Raw genomic sequence first — 19,303 nt, forward strand, 5'->3', positions numbered from 1 at the left:
CAACCCGGTATTGCTGAGGAGTATCAGCTCTTTCGGCAATCTGCCCAAAAAAAAGCTCCACCCTCGCTAACTGACTCCAGGGGATTCACGTTCACGGTGCCAGTTGCGATTCATTTCTCTCTCCCATCACCTGCGCTTTGGCTCCGTGGCCTTCAAGGCTGACCGGTTTTACGAGCAGAAACCCCAGCAGGAATCACACTCTCGTTAGATCTGCCCTTTACTTCTGATCAGCAGTGTCTCTGACAGTTTGCACCCAGGAATGAAAGTTTCCAGCCAAGTTACCGAGCCCCCACAAAGCAAAAGCGGCGAATAAAAAACTTTACCGTCCTTTTTTAGGTGGCTGTGCCACAGAGCCCTGTGCCAAAAGGGCGTCAGGGCTGCGGACCCATGGCCAGCGCTCCCCACCGAGGCAGTTCTTGCAGAAAGCCTGGAAATCCTTGGCCACAAAAAAAATGGGGGAGACTTTTGGGGTACCAATGAGGAGCAATCAACAGTGAAATGGGCCCTGATGCTGGCATGAGGCGGCCCCTGTCCTGAGCCAGCCCCGTCCCAGGGTCCCCCAGGCTGGAGGAGCCCCCGGCAGCAATGAGCCTCTCTGGGAGGGAACCGGGGCTGCTTGAAGTTTCCCCGAGCTTTTGCAATTAATTAAGGTGCCCGCACACACCAGCAGCTTGCAGGGTTCATAAATCCACCTTCGATCACGCCTCCGGCCCTTCTCTTGACGGCCGTCTCAGCTGAGCCCCCTGCCCGCCCGCGGGGTGGCCAGGCTGAGCCGTGCCTGGACGGAGATGGGTTTCCCAGCAGGTTTGTCCCTGCCGGCTCCTGCCATCCTGCTCGTTCCCTGGGAGCAGCTGGTGGGAGGTGGGACGGGAAAACCCTCCTGCAGAACGGGAGGAACACCTCAGTTAAGCCAACGCCTGCTGGGAGCCACACAGCGCCGGGCCAAATCCTGCTTGCCTCGCTCGCGGCCCGCTGCTCTGTCTCTCCCTGCCGCACCGGTTTGGGATGCGCTAAGCTGGCAGGTTTAACGCTAACACTGTCGCACAGATTGGTAACATCATTTATCATACGGTTTTGTGGTTTGGGGGGGTTTTTTGGTGATGGACCTCACTGCTACAGCCAGTAAACGTCTATAATTTACTCACTGAGCTGCTGGAAGCCTTTTTTTTTGGCCCTGAGATATTTTTGTTCCCTGTGAACGGGAACCATTCTACAGCCTCCTCGCCTCAGGGCAGGAGCTGCGCCGCTACTCAGGCAATTAAAACCAAGGGAAACCAGGGCGGGAGGAAAGGAGATGCACAAGAAAAAGCTCTCCATTCAGCTGTGCAATCCTCCCAGTAATTTTCAGGGGAAAAAAAATCTTACCAAATTAATAGAGGAAAGGACAGCTCAGCCCAGCCCAGCCAGCTGTCTGAGAAGTCAAGATTAGAAACCAGGGAGGAAAATCATCACCAGGCTGCCAGCGCCAGGGCAGGCTGCTGCCGGCTGGCAACACCGGTGTGCCCCGGTAAGCTGCTGACAGCTCAGCACTTGTCTTTGCAGCTCACACCCCTGGACATCCCAGCAGTGTATTTCAGGAAATAAAGAATAATAATAGTAGGGAAAAAAAAAGGAATCAAAAGACAAATGGTGCAGGCAGCCCATCGCTCCCGCCTGCCATGCCAGGGCCACTCTCTGCCCGAGGCTGGGGGCAATATTGTCTCTACAGACCAAGAAACAGGGTATAGGAAGGTGAAGGCATTTGTCACCAATAGACAATTATTTTTGTTCACTCCCAGGCTACATCACACACTGCTCAGGCTTATCCCAACTTTCATGCTTTACAAAGGAAGATACTCAGCTCCTAAAAAACTCACTGACATAAAAGGACCCTCAGGCATCAGTTACTTGCAAGTGATGTGCAGGAGAGGCGTGGGAGAGTCCTGCCGCTGCCAGGTTTCCCACTGCCTGCACCATATGGCAAGTCAGGATGGAGAAATTCAAGAAAACAGAGGAGTTAGGGGTTATGGGACAAGGAGTACAGAAAAATAAAATAAAAAAGTTCAGCCTGAAGCGCTGGAGCTCCTCTCGGCCACCTAAAGCCTGGGACCGTCCATGCCGAGGGAAAGGGCACGTCCCATCTTCCATCGAGCAATGACCTCACCAGATCCACTAGAAGTTCATTAAGGAGGTGAAAACTCCTGTTGTTTTCTGAATTTTACTTGATTACTGTGAAACAGAAGACACTAGTGAGGAGAGAGTGTTGTTTTTTAAGTAAGGACCCTGGAGCCTGGGGAAAAATCTGGGGGGGGTTGCAAAACAAAGCCCCTATTAACTTTGTTCCTGACTTTCAGGTCATGCATGTTCAGTTCTTTTTACCTGGAAATGAAGATGTTAATTGGAGTCGACAGCTTTCATAGGTTTCCCCATTAGCAATATTTTTAGCCACAGTAGGGCCCAAGTCTTCAAACACTTTCCCAAGGGAAGGTTTTAACCTTTCTTTTGAAACATCTCGTGCCACTTGCAGGAAAAAAAAAGAGGGTTTTGGCTTGAGGCGTACCGAGCCCCAGCTGGGTTGAACTCCCAGCTCTTCTGAACAGGGGACATGGGAGGAACAAGGAAAAGAAACCGGGGAGAGGCAGCCTGGAGCCCGGAGCAGAGCTTGGCACCGTGCAGCAGCATCACGCAGGGGGGCAGCCGCCCCTCCAGCACCCCGACCCTCCCCGTCCGGGTGATGGGCTCTGGGCACGGCCAAGTCCCAGGGGGTTGTGCGGGCTGCCTTGGCTCCGGTCCCCTGCGGCACGGCCCATCTCCACCACGGAGACAGGATCACCCTTCAGCATCGGCACTCAGAACCAGGAGTCGATCAGACACGTGTCCCGTGCCACGCGGATGCCCGACCCTGCTGTCCTCGTGCCGGCAGCGGGCACGGGACCCGTCCACGGGTGACGTCTGGGGCAGAGACCAAAATGGTTCCTCAAATCAGATCCTATATGTCGACATTTTGTTAGCTTGATGGATCCAAGAACATTTTTTTTTTATAGCTGGTTTCTTCATAGACTGTTATCATCTATACGTAATTTATTGTTTTCAGATGAAGCAAAAGCCTTCAGAAACCACATTCAGTGTTGTCTCCTGTCCAGGACTGAAAACTATGCTTGCTTTCCATATAAATATATGGATTGTGTGTGTGTGTGTATATAATCCATTAAAAATAATATAGTTTTATTTATATGTATTATCCATTTATATATATTTAAAATAAAAATATTTTTATATATATAAAAAAAACATAATCAGGGATGACAATATTTCCTTATTTTAGAAACCTGCTCCAACACACATTCCACTTACAACACCACCTTTACCCTCACCAAGTTCTGCAGTTTCTCTCTAAGTGGAAACGTATTTTAGCTGAAATCTGTGCTGACACCTGAAGAAGCAGTTTCAAGCTCCCAGTAGAGCCTCAGTTATTTACCTCATTGTATCCAGTGTAATCACTCTGGAAAGTCTAAGTTTTGAAATTTTATGTTTCTAAAATGGTGACATCAAGGGAGACCCAACCATTTTATGAGGATGCTTTTACTCATCTTTGCAGGCAGCAGCTGAGACAGGGCAGCCTAGGGCTGTCCCAGCTGCTTTGGTGCTTCGAGACCCTGGGGCTTTACCAGAGCAGGGACAAAAGGGACCCCTCACTCCCGAGAAAGGGCAAGGGGCCGGAGGGGGAGGCAGCCCCCTCTGCACAGGGCTTCTTGCAAAGCCACCTGGACGCCACGGGGCTGTGTGGGACCAGAGGTCACACTGCAGGGGCTCTCCAGGGAGCGCTGGATTTATTGCATCTGACTGGGTCCAGTAGTGCCCTTGCGGCCGTGTCCCCTGAGGGAGAAGCATGTTTTTGCCTCGATAGGGCTGCCCTTCTCTTGTGCCCGGGCACCATCACAGCCCCACTTGCACCCAAGCCCTGCAAATTCACCCACGTGCAAGGAGGAGGGTCCCATCTCCCTGCTGAGCAACTCAACCAAGGCACTCTGAGGCTGCCACAATCACACGCACCTCCCCAAAAATGATTTACCTGCCAGATAAAAGTACCTCTGCGGTGCCAAGGCAGAACGGGAGGACACCAGCAACGACTACAGGAAAAAGCATCACCTCCCTAGGAAACAGGGTTGCACCGAAAGCCGCAAGCTCTCCCCACCCAGGAAAGGTTTGTGAGGGTGAGCTGACCCTCAGCTGCTGCTCATCAACCCTTCACCCGCCTTCCTTGGAATTCAGTCAGCCCAAAGCAGCCAGGGCCAAACCCTGCTCACCCACTGTGGGTGGTGTGGGGTGCTGTGCGGCCCCGTGCACCCCACGCAGCGATGCCGCGTGGCTGATGGGGGCCGGGCGAAGGGCAGGGTGTGCACACGGGCTGCCCCGGGGGACCCCAAAACCCGGTTGGGGTCAATAAAATAAACCTTCCCAGGCATCCGCTCCCCCCCAACACACCTTTTTAATACAGAGCAGATTGGGGTAAAAACAGCTCCTTTCACATGAGACCCCACGTCCCTGGGGAGTCGCTGCTACCTGAGCGCTAGAAAGACGGAGGAGCCTCCACCTGCTGTTTGCAGTTTATTTTAGCAGAGAGAAAAATAACGCGCACAAGAGGCATTTTGCATAACTTAACAGAAAATAACACTTTTCCTCCGCTCTTCATGGATCAACGGGCAAAATCATTTCCTACACACAGCTATTTTTTGGTGCTAACAGTTTGGTGTATTGATAAAATCATGGCTTTCCTCTAATACGCTGCGATAGTTGATCTGAAACCCAAAGCCAGGCTCAGGCTTGGGGGGCTCCTTCGCTGTTTAACACAGCTCCCACCGCCGTTTGCCCGTGGGGAGGGTGAGCGCCAGGTTCGTCCCCCCAGCACTCCCAGGGGGGATTTTGCAGCCGGGGTCTGGCTGGGGACGTCGAGCAGCTCCGCAGCTCTCGCCACCCGTGCCATGTCCTGGCCGCTCTTCCCCGGCGTGGCTGGAGAGGTGACCCAAAATGAGGGGGGGGCGCAGGCAGCGCCAGCAGCCTCAGTCCAGGGCCAGCGAGGGGATCTTGCAGACGAAGGGGAAGGCTCTGCCGCAGGCGTTGTCATTCCAGGAGCGCAGTGCTACCCCCAAAAAAACCCCAAGGCGTTAGCTGAAAAAAGGTATGAGAAGGCAACCGTGCGCCGCCCTCGGGACTGGGACCTCCTGCCATTGCGGGAGGCTTTCCCTGGATGTCCTCCCAGCTGGGCTGCTCCCAGCTGTGCCCCCTCCCAGTATCCCCATCCCCATCCTGCGGATGCTGGCAGGGACGCCTGGCCCCAGCTCAAATGGGGGAGCAGGGAGGCAGCTGCAAACACAGTCCCATACCGCCCAAAATATCACCAGGTCGCAAGTGGACAGGACATTTAGGTATGTTCACAAGCTCTCAATACACCTGACTGGTCTCACTGGAAATGAGGGTGTGAAGTGGGATTTTTGGACAAGCAGGGTCTTGCCCCGCTTCAGCGAGATGGCCCTGGCCTGAGGGAGGGAGGGAAAAGTTGGCAAACTGAGGGGTGTTTCCACAGGCTGCTTGTGGGAGGGGAAAATCGGAAACTTTGGCTAAATTCAGTAATTCTTCAAAGTAAGTGATGCTCCCCTCCTGCCGCTGCTATGGGAGAGGGAGATGGGCTGTGCGTGGAGAGAAAGTGAGTGTGTGTGTGTATGTACGTGGTGAAAGAGAAAACACATCCCTTCTCTGCAAAGAAAAAAGAAAATAATAACAAAAAATTAAAATGCAAATCCTCAGCCCGCCAGCAACTTCTTCAGAAAAGCACGAGCCACAGTGGATTGAATTTATTGACATGCAAGTCAGACTTCAGGTGCTCTCGCTGCCCGGTGCGACACTCACCGCTGCTGTGCCTGTACCAGATCTGCACGCAGTCCTCCTCCTCCGGGATGGAGTGGATCCCGTCATCGGGCTGACTGCCGTCCCAGTAGTGGTAGTCGTAGGAGGAGCCGTCCGTCCACTCAAAGTGACCCTCCTGGTGTGGGGTGAGCAGAGAAAGGCCGTGATCGCAGAGCCATGTCCGAGGTGTGGGGGGGGTCCCATTCCCAGACCCCATCCCTGGTGCCACACAGCCCGGGGACACGGGGAGATACTGCTACCGCTCAGCAAAGGCCAAAAAGCACATTTGGGTTTTACAACTGAAAACTTACCTTCGAAAGCCCTACCATTCACAGCATTCGCACAAGGGGAAGCCCAGAAGTTAAACCCATATATTTTTTAACACACCCACCCAATTCTGTGTTGTTTTTCTTTTTCTTTTCCATTCCTTTCCTGACATCTACAAAAAATTTACTGGCATGGGATTGTTCTCCTGATGGTCTCAATTTTTCTTTGTTACATGTTAGACTGTATATTTCCAACGTGTCAGCTTTGACAAGTTGCAGAGTTTCACAAGAAAGCAATGAAACTTCATGATTTTTGGCGTTGGAGATGTTATCAGTTTATTTGCTCTTCTTGGACCAGCAGTACAATACTCTTTCTATTAATCCATTAATGAAATATGATGTGAATAATTAGTAATTGTTAATCTATTAATTCTAGTAACACCTTTCTTTTAACTGCAGACTGGATGGGATGAAATGACAACTTTCCCCCATGCACTGCACAACAGACCCTATGCCACCACCCAATTAATGGGGCTATCAGGAGTGAAGAAGAAAACCAAGTGGCTTTCCAGAGGGAAAACATAGGGAAGTGAATTTTTCAAAGCCATTTCCCACATGATTACGGGGAGCTCTCACCTGCCGCAGGTCATTGAGCCCCGTCCAGATGTCGGTGGGGATGCCCGGCACGCGGCTGTTCACCAGGTCGTACACAAAGACATTTTCTTCCCAGCTGGCAAAACAGAGCAATACGAAGCCGCTGAGGGGGTACGTCAAGCAAATAGTCAGGCATGCCCCTAAGCCCTACGGCATGGCCAAATGGGTTCCCTTCTTCTAATTGCTGTTGATTACTTTGACTGGTCTGTGCAAGAGGTGTGTAGTGTGGGCGAGAGCTGGGGCAGAGGGCGTGGGGGGGAAGCCCATGTAATCATGCTGTATGTCTACCCTTTTTCCAAGCAGTTTTGGGGAATTCAGGGCATACTACGGCAGTTTTCCTGCCAGCCCAGGAAAAGGCATTTTTTACATCGCCTTTGTGTGCCCAGTGCATCAGACGTGACCCAGTTGCTGCTGCAGAGGGATGCTCAGGCTTGGACACGAGCCTGCAGCTGGCTCTGAGGTTGTGCTGTGGGAATGGGACTTTGTCCCCATTTTCCTTCTTCCCCAGGCCGTGCCAGGGTGGGATGACAAGATTCTGCATTCCTCACCTGTGGATGGAGGCCAGCTTGGCTGATCTGATGCCGATGGAGAACTCGGCACAATAGAGGTCAGCTTCAGCCCAGGTTTTGTTGATGGGGAAGTACCGGTAGCAATGGCCTTCGTACTCAGTCCAGAAGAGTGGGCAGGAGTAGGCATGGACAGGCTCCGGCATGGCTGGGGGCAGAGCAGAGGACATCCAGCAGCTGAGGATGAAGCAGTGTGGCCGGGCAGCTGAGCAGGCAGCGGAGGCAGCAGTGCCCAGCCCTGCTCCCCCCCGCTTCACCCAGGCAAATAACCACCAAACGCACGCGTGGAAAAACCAACTGTTGCAGAAGACGTGCAAAAGTTTGCAGAAGCCCAAACAAATTTTGCAAAAGCCATGGGTTTCCCGGTTTTAGCATCTGCCTAAACCAGGAGGGCCTTTTCAAGCCAGTTTAACATCGGTTTAGGCGGTGGGTGCTTAAAATAAAGGCGCTGACTTTCGCTACTGGGCAAAAAGTGATAAGGGCTCCTCTCGCCTCTACCAGGCACTACCAGACCTGCCGTGCTGGGATGGGAGCTGACGGCCAGGAGCTGTGGGGTCAGGGCTGCATTCTGCCCTCCTGCAAGGACATCTTGCACCTCCTCCCTCCGACCAAAGCCCCTCGCTGACCAAAGCCCCCCACCGTCCCCCGTGTCCCCGGACGCAGGCGTGCATGTACGCAGGGGTTGGGTTTCAGCCCCGTAAATAGCCGGACAAGGCGCGCACGCCGCCAGGAGCGGTGCCAGCCTATCTGCTTCCCACCGCCAGATAAGAGCTGGGGCCCACCGAGCCGCTCCTCCTCCCTCACCGCTTTTCAGCACAGCGGGGAAGTTACCCCAAAAGAGGCCATTCTGGGGGCAGGACGCATTTCTGGAGCCTTTGCAGTTGCCGCTGTGTAAACACTGGGGCGGCGTTAACGCGTCCCTCTGACCTCCTCCACGTCACGCTCCCCCCGACGCTCGCGAGGAGGCTGCAGCACACACACAACACGCCGCCCAACGCTAACGCACGCGTAACCCCCAAATCTCGTGGCACGTAGGCTCAACTCTCTCAGCTGCTGGTTTTTGAGCCTTGGGGAATTGCCGGCTCCCCCAGAGCCAGTTCCCGCATCCCCATGGGGTCCCGGTCCATGGTTGGAGCGAGCGGGGAGGTGGGCAGGGTGAGGGGAGCAGGGGGTTATGGCACACATCAGGTGCCATGAAACTATCTAAGCAGGGAACAGGCACAAGCCCGGAAAGGTCAGGGTGGTGCTACGGGCCCCTCTGGTACTGAGGGGCCAAGGGGGGAATGGTTTTCCCCGAGGGTGGGGAGAGCAAAACCCTGCCAGCAGCAGCATGGGACATGGGAGCAGCGAGGGCAGCACCGGCGTGATGAAAAGGAGAGGCAAGGTGAATTCAAAGCAGCTGTGTTCGTGGAGCTGAATCCTTCCCCATGCCAGTGCTGGCAGCTCCGGGCGATAATTTTATTTTTCATCAGCTCTTTCCACCTGGGGATCTCTCAGTGTTTTACAAACAGCCACCAGCCAGATCCTGGGTCCCTCCTGTCACACCTCCCTCCTAGGCGACAAACCACTAACACAAAGGGCCTTTTTTTCCTCCTGAGCAAGGCGCAGAGGCCAAGCCGACTGCCGAGCCCCACGGGGCTGTCACCCCATCACCCCACCTGGGGACCCCCAGCAACTCCCTTTGGAGGAGCCGTGCCTGGGAGCAGCTCTGCACCCCACAGCAACAAACCTGCCGAGAGCAGCGAGGGGCTTGAGGGGCTCTCCTGTCCTCATCGGCACTAGTTATGGGCTGCGGAGGAAAACAGATAAGACACACAGGGCTGGAAATGAGCAGAATAGCTTTAGGGGAGGGTGGCCAAGCTGCAGCCAGCTCAGTGGCAATGCAGGCTTCAGCTCACCGATGCACACCTGACCATCCTTGCATTGGGAAAAACCTCAGAACAGCCCTGGGAAATGCAAATTATTCCATTGTAGCAATAGAGCAGAAGGACTAGGAATGCCGAGAACCGATGCGATTTCCCAGGAGCCAAGCCCTCCTCCCACCATGATGCTGGCCAGGGGTCCCTGTCCCCACCAAAAGCGAAGCAGAGCAAGGGCAGAGGGTCAAACCCACAGGACAAGGCTTCAGCTTCACTGCAGAGTCACGGATGAGGCATATCCCCCCACTCAGGGCAGGCCTGGGATCTGGTCCCGGCTCACAGCAACTCCAGGTCGCTGCTCCCTCCTGCCGAGGGCACCCTGGGGGTTTGCGGCAGACAGGCGCTGCCAGCTCCCCCAGCAACTGGGATTTTATTATAGAGGCTGTGAAGCGCCTCGACAAACTCTTCACCTCTAGCAGCATGGTGGCAAAATTCACAGGGCTTAACCCAGCAGCATCCCCAGCAAACGGGGCCTTTCGCTCCCGAGTGCTAATTGCAGCGGGTGTCCCAGTGGCCTGGCTCCAAGCCAGGTCCATCAGCACCCCGATTGCCTGGGAAAATCACCCTCGTTTTGTTCAGAGCGGCCGAAACAGAGTCAGAGATAGAGACAGTCCTTCTTTGTTATTCCATACTGCTTCCCATTAGGTAGCATTAATTTGACGAGCTTCAGTGAACCAGAGGTGCCTGAAGGAATTTAAGGTTAAATATACCAAAAAGGAAAATATGGGAGGTCAGCATTTAATTAGCATCTTTTTCTGTTAGGTCAGGATCAGAGGCTTTGGCTGTCTCTTTGGAGGAAAACTATTGCTCCCAGTTTTACAGGCAGGAACAATTGGGGGTGCTGCTTTATCTGGAGTGTTTGGGGGCTATTTTTAGCAGAAAGGCCATAAGAAATCAGATGTATGGTTGTGAGTATAGGAGCCCACTCATGGCTCTGCAGGAAAACCTCATAACCCAAGCCAGCAGCTGCCGATGGCATTTTGCTCTAAAATGAGAGAGGGAAAGCATTTTGGGGCTATTTAGACCAGATCCTCGCTTTTAAGCATCCCAGCAAAACATCACCCCCAGCAGCATCAGCTCCTCTGCACAGGGCAGGAGCAGCACAGCCACTGCCTGTGGGACGGGAGCTCCTGCCAACCCCAAGCCAGTTCATCCATTTGTCCCCAAATTCCTGGTGAAAAATGATGGCAAGAATCCTTCCTCCCTTTGCTTATTTACAGTGCAGTAGTTTTAAGGCCAGGGCCATGTTTTAACGCAGCACCAGCAAAATAGATGTCCAGACTTGGTTTAGGATAAGGTTCATATCAGGCAGCTGTTACTAACTCAGCAAAGCTGGAAAACAAGAATTTGGGGTCAGAAAAAGAGTTTTGTGCTCTCTGGATTTGTGTCAGTGCCAATGAAACTGGACCCTTTTTGTTTACTAGCTGAGACCCACTGCAGAACCACCAGGAAAATCACTTGTCAAAATCTTGCAGAAGCTGGCACTGCTCTGCCAAAAAGTTTCACTTCCGCAAGTGGCCACTTTCCAATTAGAAGTAATCAACTGAGAAAATCCCAGCCAGTTTCATGAGGTTTTTTTATTCCAGGATGCTACTGGAAAAGATAAAATACCAACTGCGTGACTCCCACTGACTCAGCTGGCAAAGAGCAGGTTTTTCCCTGAACAGCGTCATCTGAAGGTGCAATGCTGCCTCACCTCCAGCGATCTGCAGATTTGAGATATGAAGTTTGGGGCTAGGACAAGGTTGGCAAGAGATGCCCGTGCAAAGACGACTCCTGGGGCACTGCAGCTCCGTCAGAGTATTTTGGACAGCACATCGGATCAGGTCAGTGCTGGCAGCAGATGCTCTTCTTGCTGCAGCATTGAAGAGCTCCGTTTCATCAACAGCTGACGACTTACCAAAAATCTTAGAGACGTTAGGAGACACCTCACTGAAAGGCATGGTCTTGAAACACCCCCCCTTGGCACATCCATAAGCTAATGCTGCCGTCTGACCTGAAAAAGCAAGTGAACCTCTTCAGCTCTGGGCAAGCAGCTGCGTTTGGAGGGTGTCCATCGCCGCCCGAGAGGCTTGTCTGAAGTTAATGCCAACGGAGAAGAGCAGAGGAGATCCCTGTCAGATGGAAGGCTGGGTCCTTCCCAGGGCAGAGCTGCCCACAGAGCCCCTCCGCTGGTACCCCAGGGCTGTGATGCCGGGAGTGAGGGATGGGGAGCGCTGCCCAGCTGGGGCTCAGGACGAGCATCCTGGTCCTCACCAACACCGAGTTGCCCCTTACCAGTTGAGCGCCAGCAGCGTGACTTTACCCCGTGTGGGCACTGCTGGAGCAGTGGGCAGTTATAGGGGATGGGTGAGACGACAGGGCTGGGACAGGGGAGCCCCGGGACCCCCCTGGGACAGCTTTGGCAGAAGCAGCCTGCGGCGAGGCTGGGCAGTTCAAAGTGCCAGCTGAGCCAGAGCTCCATCCCACCACAGCCTCAACACATCCACCAGCCCACAGCCTCTTTATTGAATAAACCCAAAGAATAAGCATTAAAATGGGGGGGTTGGTGGGCAGGAGCTAAGACAGTGCTGCTGCGTGATGCTGGGGTGCCTGAGGTCACCCATGGCTTTAGGAGCACGTCCTTAGGCCCTGACACTATAGTCATTACGGACAAACAATCCCACCTTCATGTTATTTGCGATATTTGTCTTTCATTAAGAGATGAAAAAGTCTCAGGCTCAGTGTCCACCGTCAAAACAAGCAGATCGGGGGGGGGGATTTTGGTCTCCATGTGTCTGGGGGATGCATGGAGCTGGAGGGGATGGTATCCACTGATGGATGTGAAGCTCATTAAAAAACTGGGCAACATTTTACACACTCCGAAGTGTTTTTTAAGGCACGTGTTACAAATTTCCTAGTAAAATATTAAACACCAGTTGAAGCACATTGGAAGCGACATCCTTTCAACACAGAAGGCTTTGGGTTTTAAAATCCTATATTGAAACCAAGCTGGTTTTACAGCTTCAAATCTTCTGCCAGGTATGTTTGGAGTCATGAGGCTATGGCAGACTCCAGCAGCAGCTCTCCTGCAGCCGGCCCGAAGAGATAAGAGTTATCTTGCAGAGTTTTTTTCCTCCTTAATTAGTTTTGGTGAAGCTCCCACGGATTAGGCATCTGGCAGGAAAGCTGGGCTCCTATCGAGCCTTTTTCTCACAAAGTCACTGAACACACTTAAGGAGTCCCTTTCTGCTCACACCCCTACATAAATCTAACAGGGTGCGAACAAACTCGGAGCAGCAACTCTCACTTGCACCAGCTCCGTGAAAAAGTTTGCAAGAAACTGAAGTGACATATAGCAGTGACCATCACCAACAGCTCAGAAAAAAAAAAAGGGGGGGAATAAGGGGGAATCACATATTTGTGGCCACTTTTCACATGCAATAAGTGGGAATAAATAAACGGGGAGCCACGGTGGTCCCCCAGCCTGTCCTACTGGGCTGTGTGGCTGCAGCCCTGCACCACTCACAGATGTGCCTCCGTGCAGTTATTTCTGCCCGCTGCCCCCGCCATCCACACCGGACCCACGGTAGGGACGGCCGGAGGTCCACAGCAGCGTGCCACGCGAGCACACCTCGCTGAAGGCGAAAGCGCAGCCTCGTACAGACAGAAACAAAGCCAGCCCAGAAACAGCTTCAATATCCCGGGAGAGACTGGGGCTGCTCTTGGCACGTCCCCCCAGTGAAGAAGAAAGTCGATTTCAAGGAAAGTCGGAGATTTCTGGAGCAGTCGGAGAAAGGGGAAAGCCAGCTGCTGGCCCTGCCGGAGGTATGCGCTCTCCGCTCCCTGCTAAAGCCGTCGCAGTTTAAGGGTACCTTCACGCCGAGCCGCAATCAACGCTTTGCACTCACCTTGGCTGATCTTTATGTTGGTCTGGGGGAAAGCCTGGGCGGCGAGCAACGCCGCGAAGAGGAGCGCGCACACGTCCCACCCAGTGCCCATGGCCAGGGAGGGAGGACGGGGTGCTCCCCCAGCTCCGCGGGCAGCCGGTTGCAGGGGTCGCCGCTCGGTCCGGGACCTCCCGGCTGTGCCGGAGGAGGCTGCTGGCGGGGAGGTGGATATAGGCGCTGAGCTGCTCCCTCCCCCAAAAGCAGCGGCTCTCCCAGTGACACACGCCTCCCCACCCGCTGCTGCCGGCTGAGCCCTGGCGTGCTCATTGCATCCCACCCCGAGCGACCCGCGGCCCGGTGCGGGGGCGCGCGTCTCCTCCCGGAGAGCCTTTGGCACACGCCGCAGGCTGCAGGTGAGCGAGAAAATCCCTTACCTACCCCCCGCGATCGCTCCCCGAGGCATAACGTGTCCCCAGTTTAGCGCTGCCCAACCGCGCTGCGTGCCCCGCCGGGACGCTGGCGGCCGTCCACGCAGAGGGGAGCTGGGCGCAGACCTTCGCCTTGGGGTGCCTGAAGAAACAACGCGCCCCTTTTCCCTGCTGCGCAAGGCCGGCAGCCCTTCGAACGCGGGGCAGAGTTAGCCGCTGGAAGGCGAGGGCTGCGTTAGGGCCGGGGAAGCTGCGGCCGCAGCAGCCGGGCACCTGGGGGAGCGGGTGGAGGGGGTCCCCGGGGCTGCGGGGGAGCGCGGCCTCGTGCGAGGCTTTGTGCGGCATGCAGTGGTGGGGTTTACCCATTGCTGCCCCATTTTGTGCCCTTTTTTTTTTTATTTAACCGGGGAAAGGCAACGCTTTGACACACTACAACGGGCTGGAAGGGGAAAGCACCGGCTGTGCCCTGGGATCCAAGGCTGTTGCAGGAACTCACACTGTGCCCACCTGCGAGGTCCACGCCGGGTTGATGCAGTCCTGTAACAGCAGAAAACCTTCGGCATCAGGCAGCAGTCAACATCATAAACAGTCAGTATTAACTAGCATGTCTCTTTTCTGTGGTCAAAGTTTTTTTGGAAATAAACTTCAGATTTTTAAAAATACGGTATAAAGTCCTTTTCTAGCTGTTGCACTGGTAAGGGAAACAGTACAGGTGCAAGTACTGTGAAATTCTGTGGTCCCGCTCCATGTCCAATTTATGCCTTAAATCAGTATTAAATGAACTGCTTAGGAACACACTTGATTCCCCTTTTTATTCTTAGCTACAGATTAAAATTTTCAGCATTTTCTGTGTCTTTCAGTTGAGATGACCCGTTTTTACAGGCAAGATTCAAGCAGGAACAATTTGGGGTGACACAAAGCTTTCAGTATAGTAAAGCACCCGGACTTACTCCAGAAACAGCAACTCATTCCATCAACTTTCCTATATTAAATTTTCTTTGCATTAAATAAAACCTTTTAAGAAAACTACCCCCTGCCATTTGCAGTTCCATTCCTCGATCTGAAACTATACGGCTCAAAGAAAAGCCTATTGATATATCAGACCACTAAAAATGAAGGAATTCAGAGTATTAGAAGCCAAGGCGTGCCTTCTCCCTTCTTAACTGTGTGCCATCCCCAGATAAAGCCAATGGGATAAACAATTATCTGCAAGCTATGGAACAAAACTTTTTGAGCATATTAATCTACTCCCACAGCACAAATGTTTGTGCTTAAAAAGGGAGCAGAGGTCCGGAGTAATTTTAATCCTGTTTCTAACGAAGACCCACCACAGCAGTATCCCCCCGCAGCGCAGGCAGCAGCGCCGAGCCCCCCCACGCTGCCCCCCCACGCCAGCGGCTCCGTGCCCAGCACAGCAGCTGGGCACCAGCTTTGCTCCCAGCACTGGGAAAGCACACGCGCACAGAGCTACACTTTGGGTTACCTTCCGATTTCACAAAACATGAGATGCGTTTTACCTGCTGGGTGCAGCCCCAGGAGCACAGCCACGTCTCATTTATTCAGCCTTTTTGCTCCTCTCTCTGCCCACACTGTTTTCTGATGGCCCTCCACGTCGGGAGCTCCTCGGTGTGCTTCCATCCTCCTTTTATTGACCTTTCCCTTGCCAATTTTTGGCATCATATGTACATGACACCCCCCCTCCCTGTGAAACAGATACCTCCTGGCTCCAAGGACAGCCTCATGAGCAAGAGTGCCTTCTGTTAACATGTCAGCCCCAGTGCTTGAGCAAGGCACGTGGCAGGTCTCAGGTCATCTTCCATGGACGCGCAGAGCTCGTGCTGCTGCCCACAGACCCCGCGTGGAAGAACATTAATGTCAATGGCAGTGACTGCTGAAACCATGGCCCCTTGTCTGAGCCTTTTTGAGTTACAGGAAGAGATTGGCCTCCTACAGCACGTGTTTGCCCAAGACACCCATGGGCTCCCTCTCCACCGTGATTTATTGATGAGACGAACCAGGAGGAAGCCAGAGAACAGATTTGCTATCGACCTCGCTGCGGGACAAAAGAGGAATTCCACCTTGCAGAGAGACAGAATTGAAACCCAGCATCCACAACACGCTCGGAAAGAGGATGCCCACGGACAGCCCTGCGGCAACCGCCGTCCCCATCGCTTTGTGCTGCCGCTGTACGGCAGCTGTGCTAGAGAGCAGCAGGGAGCCACGTGCAGTGGTCAGTGAGAAGCGAAGGCGTTCACCAAGGGACAGTGTGCACGACCACACCAACAAGGTAAGCTCCTACCTGTGCTCACCCCCAGCCACAGCCACCGGGCGATGGTTCACCAACGAGATGACCAAGGTCTTCTTTGCCATCCTCTATCCAAGGCCGTGCTGTGCTCTGCCCGGGAGCAGGGTGTCCGCACTGTTACCCTCCCCTAGCTGCTGAGAGATGGCTTCTGGATGGAGAGGGGAGACAACATCTCTTGTAGCTTCCTTGTATTCATTGCATTCCCTCTTCCACGATGGCAGGGTCACCGTATCAGACTTGGCTGTCACACAGAGAACGTGCACAGGGATGCTCTGAGTGCAGAAGGGAACGAAACACCCGTGACTCACTGTAAACCAGAGCAGGTCCCAGACTAAAGACGTGCTGCAGGGATGCTGGTATCAGAGTTACAACACAGACCTTCACACTGGAGCACAAACACCCTGGACTGCAGCAAGGACTATTGACCAACACACCGACATCTGCCCAAACAAGCACTAAGCTTTTTTTTTTTGGCTTTGTAAGACTCACCTGTCCTTAACTGTAACAGCCAAACAACAAACAGAAGTGAAATAGGCATATACATGTATTGTTTTCTTCTTAAAAATCAAAATATTAAGAGCACAGGAGGTAACGGGATTTCATTCTGGGCTGCATTTGATGAACGGGGGGGAGGGAGATGACTGCCGCCTCCCCCACCACGTGCCAGCTCTGGACTGTCATCACTCCGACCTCCAGTTTCAAAGGTTGAAGGGCCACAAGCAAAGGCAAAGCTTTCCGCAGCACCCAGCCCCAAGTCCTTGCCCCAAATACCACCTTTATTTTGCTCAAGGCAACTCTCCCGCTTCTAGCAAAAAGGGACTGAGCCAGGGCAGCCGGAGCGTGCGCGGGTTTGCTCCTCTCCCAAGCAGTCAACGGGGACCGGCACGGCCGCGGGAAGGCTCTGCACCACGGGGCGCGTGGAAGAGGAGCGGGCCATGGGCCTGGGCCACTGCAGGGGCCACGGGCTACCACCCAGCAATTTCACAGGTCACCTGGGGAGCAGGATACGACCAGAGCCCAGGGCCCTTTCCCACCTCCTCTGTTTGAGCACAGCGGCACTGATGCGGCGGCAGAGCCGACCCATCCGTAACACCCTGAGGCTTTCCAGCCCAACACAGATAAACACTGCTGAAGGCAGAACAGATCCTTCCTTCTCCGAAACGAAGACTTGGAAAGACAATAAAGTCATGGGCCAGGCTCAGCCTGGGTAATGTCCTTCAGGGTACTGTCCCTTTTGTTTGATTTCTTGAATGGGCTGTAAGTGAGATACAGACTTTTGTGCCATCTCAATGTTGATAAATACAGCAATAAAAAGTAATAATAATTTGGGGCCCACTCCTGCAAAGATCCAAGACCCAGAGCCCAGTGCAGAGACTTTGACACATCCGACCCACAGCACGTTGGGTGTGCTCTGGAGAGACCAACGCATCTGGCTTGCCCTCCCGACCGATCTCTATCAGCAGGTCCCCAGCTTCTCTCAAATTGCTCCTGGTTCATCTGCAGAGAGTAACAAGGGGGTAAAGGCCAACATTTTGGCTTTTCTTGTGCTATAAACATAACCGAAGGAGCTCAATACAAAGATGAATTCTGCTAACAAGTATCACCCCAGTCCAGGTGGCACAATTAAATAGAATTTTATTTTCAATAAATATACAATCTGCATCATACCAGACAATATGCTGTGAAAAAATAAAATGTACAGAAGCAACCAACAGGACAGCTTGACCGTAGCTAAGTTCACTTGGTGACCTGGAGAACTACCTGGGTTAACACACACAACACAGAAAGAGCCACTGCAGTCTGTGAGAGAATTGAAATTGTGTATTTTGGGTCTTCTTAATTGCAAAAGTCCCCGCAGCAGGTTTCTTTTGCACAACACAGGTTTGAAAAGACATGAGCTGGCTTTCCTGGTACAAATGCTATTGGAAATGTTTACTTTGCTATATCATTACTGTATCTACTTGACGCACACAGACTGCTATCGAGAGTGGCAGGTCTCACCGCTGACGTGACATCGGATCCGTTTGACGCGGGGCTGCACGGCCACACACGCGCCCCAGCACACAAATGCACGCGTACGTACTAACAGGAGCTTAATTCTGTTGCAACTAGTACAAGGACAAAACTGGAGTCAGAATCGATTTCACCACAGGTTCTACCGTTTAAAAAAATATTCTAGCCTAATTACCACGTTCACCAACGAGAGCACACGGGTACTTATATCTCCGAGAGGATGAGCCATGGATTTGGACTGGAAGGACAGCGGGGGCAACTCCCAACTCCTCCACCCGCTCAGCGCTTCCCGCGGCACCTCCACGCGCCGCCCGGCCGCGCGCTCCACCACGCGGGACGCAAACAGCCGAGCGGTGCCGGGTGCGAGCAGCCAGAGGGCCGGCCAGCCGGGCCACTGGTGGCCCCAGGGGAACGGCCAGGACCCGGCAGGACGTGGTTCGCCGAGGCCGGCGCGGCTGGTTGGGTGCCGGCAGCCGCTTCAATCCAACGGAGCTGCTGTGGGGTGCGTGTAGGGTGTGAGGTGGGGTGTTTCGGTCAGTGGTTTATTTTTTTTTTTCCTCGTCCGCTTGCTTGATCTGGCTGCTGTTAGTCCCCCACCTCATGTTACCTCCAGGGATGCCGGAGAGACACGGTCGCACTCCTCGCGGGACCGCAGGCTGTGCCACTGCTCCACGGCCGTCCGGTGCGCGTTGAGCATCCGGCGCCAGTGGTTGGACTCGGGGGCACCTGTCGAGTACTGCCCGATCACGATCCTCCCGATGAAGTCGTTGCTGCTCTTCACGTTGTGCCCGTACACTGGGGAGAGCAGAAACGGAGACCGGTCAAGGCAAAAGCATCGCTTGTCTACCCGCAGCCCTGCCCCCAGAAAGCCAAACGTCCTGCAATTGCCCCCTTGCACAGCACGCCAGACGCCAGTGGTTTTGGTATATAACCCAGCGCCTCAGAAACGTTAGAGGGACCGAATCAGGAGTTTGGAAGAAATAAGATAAGCTGTACTACAGATTGAAATACAATTCAAATAAACAGGATGCAAATCTGCAGTTATCGTGGTTTTTAGCATGAAGAGGTGAAGCAGAATCATAGAATGGTTTGGGTTGGAAGGGACCTCAAAGATCATCTAGTTCCAACCCCCCTGCCATGGGCACGGATACTTTCCGCTAGATCAGGTTGCTCAAAGCCCCATCCAACCTTGCCTTGAAGTAGAATTACATCATGTAAACAAATGCCAAAAGCTCTGCCTGGGCATTGTGAAATGATGAAAGCAGCCAAGCAGCCCACACCTGGGTAAATGAAGCAGCAGCATCTCAAACTGTCCTCTAAATGCAAGTGTCATGAACCGTTCCAGCGCTAATCGATAGCCTTCCCGACTCAGAGACAGGAATCACACATGTACAGGCTGT

At 53.5% G+C, this 19,303-nt stretch overlaps 2 protein-coding genes across 4 annotated transcripts in view; both read right to left on the reverse strand.

Moving 5' to 3' along the window:
• Nucleotides 1–4,555: 4,555 nt before the first annotated feature.
• Nucleotides 4,556–15,305, reverse strand: CLEC19A (C-type lectin domain containing 19A). 2 transcript variants are annotated; one of them, XM_069810051.1, is made up of 5 exons: nt 15,103–15,305; nt 7,352–7,517; nt 6,786–6,879; nt 5,887–6,019; nt 4,556–5,119 (listed from the first exon to the last, which is right to left on the reverse strand). In XM_069810051.1, the coding sequence occupies exons 2-5, from the start codon at nt 7,513–7,515 to the stop codon at nt 5,040–5,042; spliced, it is 471 nt and encodes a 156-aa protein (XP_069666152.1). In that variant the 5' UTR covers nt 7,516–7,517; nt 15,103–15,305; the 3' UTR covers nt 4,556–5,039. The 2 variants fall into 2 exon arrangements, with proteins under 2 accessions (XP_069666152.1, XP_069666151.1); XM_069810050.1 differs by lacking the exon at nt 15,103–15,305 and adding an exon at nt 13,179–13,461.
• A 2,203-nt stretch (nt 15,306–17,508) lies between these two features.
• SYT17 (synaptotagmin 17) overlaps nt 17,509–19,303 on the reverse strand; it is a 39,159-nt gene continuing 37,364 nt past the window's right edge. For both annotated transcript variants that reach the window (XM_069810049.1, XM_069810048.1), the window contains one exon: nt 17,509–18,698. In XM_069810049.1, the coding sequence (XP_069666150.1) occupies nt 18,502–18,698 (197 nt within the window). In that variant the 3' untranslated portion in view covers nt 17,509–18,501. The remainder of the gene's footprint in view (nt 18,699–19,303) is intronic.

The sequence above is a fragment of the Haliaeetus albicilla genome, chromosome 22 (genome assembly GCF_947461875.1).
Source record: "Haliaeetus albicilla chromosome 22, bHalAlb1.1, whole genome shotgun sequence".
NCBI lineage: Eukaryota > Metazoa > Chordata > Aves > Accipitriformes > Accipitridae > Haliaeetus > Haliaeetus albicilla.

Excerpts from the sequence above, each read along its gene's own strand:
- CLEC19A (XM_069810050.1), bottom strand. The coding sequence starts at position 13,269 with ATGGGCACTGGGTGGGACGTGTGCGCGCTCCTCTTCGCGGCGTTGCTC. Across the intron at positions 6,880-7,351 it reads AAGCTGGCCTCCATCCACAG|CTGGGAAGAAAATGTCTTTG; the intron begins GTGAGGAATGCA and ends CTGTTTTGCCAG. Across the intron at positions 5,120-5,886 it reads CTGGTACAGGCACAGCAGCG|CACTGCGCTCCTGGAATGAC; the intron begins GTGAGTGTCGCA and ends TTTTGGGGGTAG.